We start from the raw sequence: 4,051 nt of genomic DNA, 5'->3' as shown, positions 1-4,051 counted from the left end.
GACACTCAGCCCTGAGATTATCACACAGCTTGGTAAGTATAACTGACACCCTATCTTCCACCTGCAAACTCAAGAAAACCCCTCACCACATAACATTGTTACTCAGAACATGCCTGAAACAAGGGCACTCAGAAAAATGAAGGGGAAACACAAGAAATCTTGTCATTCTCTTAGCACACTGAAATACATAATAAATCTTGAAGATACTCTGATTTTTAGGGCTCCAAAACTTTCGTTATATGCCTCGTCACAAGCGAGTGCAGCAAGTGTGTGACTGTTTTCACGGTTTTTATGGATGCTGTACAATATTTAAAACATTTCCATCAGTATCTAAAATGATCAGACAAATCAATCTGTATGTCTGAAACAGCTCTCTATTCATTATGTAACACACTACTTTCAGTGTTTTGGGGGTTTTGTACTCATCCCAAAAAAGCATAAAGGAGAATATCCAGTATGCTCATCAATCCAACAATGCACTGCAGTAGGTTAGGGTCCATATGATGTACTCTAGATAGTACAGAATACAATTATCCCAGAGAGCTGCTTGTAGGAAATAAGGATTAGGAATCATTTTGGCAATAGAGTAACAGGCGTGAGATGTGTTTGAGAGTTACTGTGACATAAATTACACAACAGCGACATCCATCGGCAATAAACAGAACTGCCAGCTGCTTCCTCTTGTCACTCTCTCTCTCTCTCTCTCTCTCTCTCTCTCTCTCTCTCTCTCTCTCTCTCTCTCTCTCTCTCTCTCTCTCTCTCTCTCTCTCTCTCTCCCTCCCTCCCTCCCTCTCTCTCCATCATTTTAGCTCACTCTCACTATTACTAAAGATGTGCTGTAATAGGAAAATAATCAGCTATATGTGCGGTGGTGTAATGTGACGTGAAGCAAGGTTACTGTTACCACCCTTGAGTTGATTACTTTCCTATAACAGCATGTCCTAAAATGTTTTATTTTTCTTATACTGCAGCAATTTGCCAGAGCGAACTTTTTGTTTGTTTGTTTGTTTATTAATAATAATAATGATGTACATTTTATCTATTTTTAGCTACATTGAATGTTGTGGAACATTCACAAAACAAGTTAGATCCTGTTATCGTTCACCTTATAGCAGCCATAAACACTCCCCCCCCCCACCTCCCCCCCACCACCCTCTCTGAGTTTTTCTCTTGAACTGAGTAAGAATAAATGCAGCTTGTCATTTTACTGAGAAAGCAGAAAGCCTTCTGTCCTGAAGACTTTACCGTGTCAGACAACCTTTACCTCGGAGTGTTACGAAGCACTGACACTCTCAAAAATGCTAACTGAACGTCTACTTACAGAAAACTTCACCATATCAACAAATACATCCACCATACATGTCCCTGTGTACGTTGTTACTATTGAATTGATAACATATCACAATGAGTGCATTCATATAAACCTGTGCTTTGCCTTGCAACCAGAACTAATATCAGAGCTCCTGTTATAGAAAACTAGCCAACACCTTCTGAACTGACCAATCAGAATTGAGAATTAAACAGTGAAGTGATATAAAGAGATAGAGTGTAATGGCAATTTAATATATGTGCAATATAATCCATCCATCCATTTTCCATATTGCTTATCCTACGAAGGGTCACAGCAAGCCTGGAACCTATCAAGGAACTCGGGGAACAAAATGAGGTGGGGGATGGGGATCCACATGGAGTGCCAACCCATCGCAGGGCACAATCACACACATACACACACACACACACACACACACACACTATGTACAAATAGGAAATGCCAATCAGCCTACAGTGCATGTATTTAGACTGGGGGAGAAAACCAGAGAACCCGGAGGAAATCCCCGAAGCACAGGTAGAACATGCAAACTCTGTGCATACAGGCCGGAGGCAGGATTTGAACCCCCGACCCCGGAGGTGCGAGGCAAACGTGCTAAATACGGTTTGAAGCTAAAGACTCCACTGTGGTCGATGGTCTCTATGTTCTAGCTTTGATGGCTCTGAGTCTTCTTCTGGAGAGAAGAGGCTGAAAATGGTGACTTCATGGTAAGAGGGGTCGGTTACCCTGGAGCACAGAGCAGAAACTGAAGAACCTTTAAGTGTTAATCTAATTTTTTTTTTCCAACAGTTATACATAAGCGACTCTATAAAACTATGGGATGAATCTGTAGCCAGCGCAGAACATGGATGATTCTCTGGATTGTAAATGACTCGCATTCGATTCACTTAGTTCAAATGAATCGAATCAGTAGAGTTGTAATGAATAGTCGCCGAGCACAGTTCTCCAGCATCCTGATGACTTAAAGCCGGACACGTTTGGGCAGTTTTACCAGCAGCTACCCCTTGGACTATTTTTTTTTTAATGTTGCGTCTTCTAAGCAATCTCCCGCGGCTACTCCAAGTGCGCACTCGGTTTTAACGGGTCACCTCGTAATGAATGCATCCGAGGGATTAGGAGTCCTCAACCGGACGCAAGAGCAGCTGGACGGCGCGAGAGCCTGCTGCAACTTCACCTCCGACGCCGCGTCAGTCACCGGCAGCGGCGACGCGTTTCTCCACGAGCGCGAGCAGTTCGTGGCGCGGCTCGTGCAGATTGCCGTGCTCTGCGTGCTCTCGCTCACCGTCGTCTTCGGCGTTTTCTTTCTCGGCTGCAACCTCCTCATCAAGTCCGAGAGCATGATGAACCTACTGGCGGAGGAGCGCAGACCGTCCAAAGACGCGGAGCTCATCACTGCCGCGTGACGCCCGGTGACCGGGTGACTGGGTGACCCGGCTCGCGCGCTCGCACCCGCCATGACTTTTAAATATCGTGATACTCCTGATTTGAACTTCTTTTTGTAAAAGCTTGAATCGGGCGCATAGGCATTTTGAGTTTCTGATTTTAGGACTGTAAATTAAAGCATGCTGAAATAAATGTTTTTATTTTTATTTTATTTTATTTTAAATAAACCTGACTGAAATAAAGTTGATTGTATTTTAATATGTTCTTGTGTCAAAAAAAAAGAAAGAAAAAAAGACAAAGGTAAAATAAAATAAACATTTATTATTAATCCCTTAATTAAAACAGTCATTGTAAGTGTTACAGTGGCATAGATGTAAAAATATATATATATATATATAAAATAATAATAATAGTGAGGGAGTAAAATAAATATAAATATAAAAATAAATATGGTATAACCCTTTCGGACTTACTCCCATGTAATGACAATTTGTTATTTATTTATTTTTTGTTTATTTATTTATTTTCCCACATGTATTTGTAGAATTTAATATGAAGGGAAAAAAAAGAAAATACATGTGGGGGGGAAAAAACATTATTTCATAGGATAAATTCTGAAAGACATTTTTTAAATCCAGAGCTGTATTGTTGATTATTTGTGATTTATAAGTTTAACCTTGAAACTTTCAGTTTGAACTTGTTTATGGTGAAATTATGCAGGAAAAAAAGCGCAGCAATCTGGCAACCCTGCAATACAACCTGTTTATGTAGGCCTGCAGATCATGAGTTTATCTGAAGTTCTACACACTGCAAAAAATGACATCTTAGCAGGTGGAAATACCTTCAATATAATCAACTGTATCTAGCATTTCTTATTAGAAGTTTACATACATACATCCATCTATACCGCTTATTCTTTTCAGGGTCAAGGGGGAACCTGGAGTCTATCCCAGGAAGCATCGGGCACAAGGCGGGGTACACCCTGGACAGGGTGCCAATCCATCACAGGGCACAATCACATACACGCTCACACACCCATTCATACACTACGGACACTTTAGACATGCCAGTCAGCCTACCATGCATGTCTTTGGACTGGGGGAGGAAACCGGAGTACCTGGAGGAAACCCCCACAGCACGGGGAGAACATGCAAACTCCGCACACACAGGGCCACGGTGAGAATCGGACCCCCGACCCTGGAGGTGTGAGGCGAACGTGCTAACCACTAAGCCACCGTGCATCCTAGAAGTTTACAATAAACCAAATATAAGATTATTAAACCTAAATGCTTAAAATGAGCACAATTATCTGCCAGTAGAACAAGATGAGCACAAGTG

At 41.7% G+C, this 4,051-nt stretch overlaps 1 protein-coding gene across 1 annotated transcript; it reads left to right on the top strand.

The window, feature by feature from the left end:
• Positions 1-1,541: 1,541 nt before the first annotated feature.
• Positions 1,542-2,791, top strand: rprm3 (reprimo, TP53 dependent G2 arrest mediator homolog 3). The gene has a single exon (XM_053644398.1). It carries the CDS (start codon positions 2,425-2,427, stop codon positions 2,731-2,733), a length of 309 nt encoding a protein of 102 aa, XP_053500373.1. The 5' UTR covers positions 1,542-2,424; the 3' UTR covers positions 2,734-2,791.
• Positions 2,792-4,051: the final 1,260 nt, after the last annotated feature.

This window comes from Ictalurus furcatus, chromosome 15, assembly GCF_023375685.1.
Source record: "Ictalurus furcatus strain D&B chromosome 15, Billie_1.0, whole genome shotgun sequence".
Taxonomy (NCBI): Eukaryota; Metazoa; Chordata; class Actinopteri; order Siluriformes; family Ictaluridae; genus Ictalurus; species Ictalurus furcatus.
This window is presented reverse-complemented; position numbering and strand designations above follow the sequence as displayed.

Coding starts and splice junctions, on each gene's coding strand:
- rprm3 (XM_053644398.1), top strand. CDS start 2,425: ATGAATGCATCCGAGGGATTAGGAGTCCTCAACCGGACGCAAGAGCAG.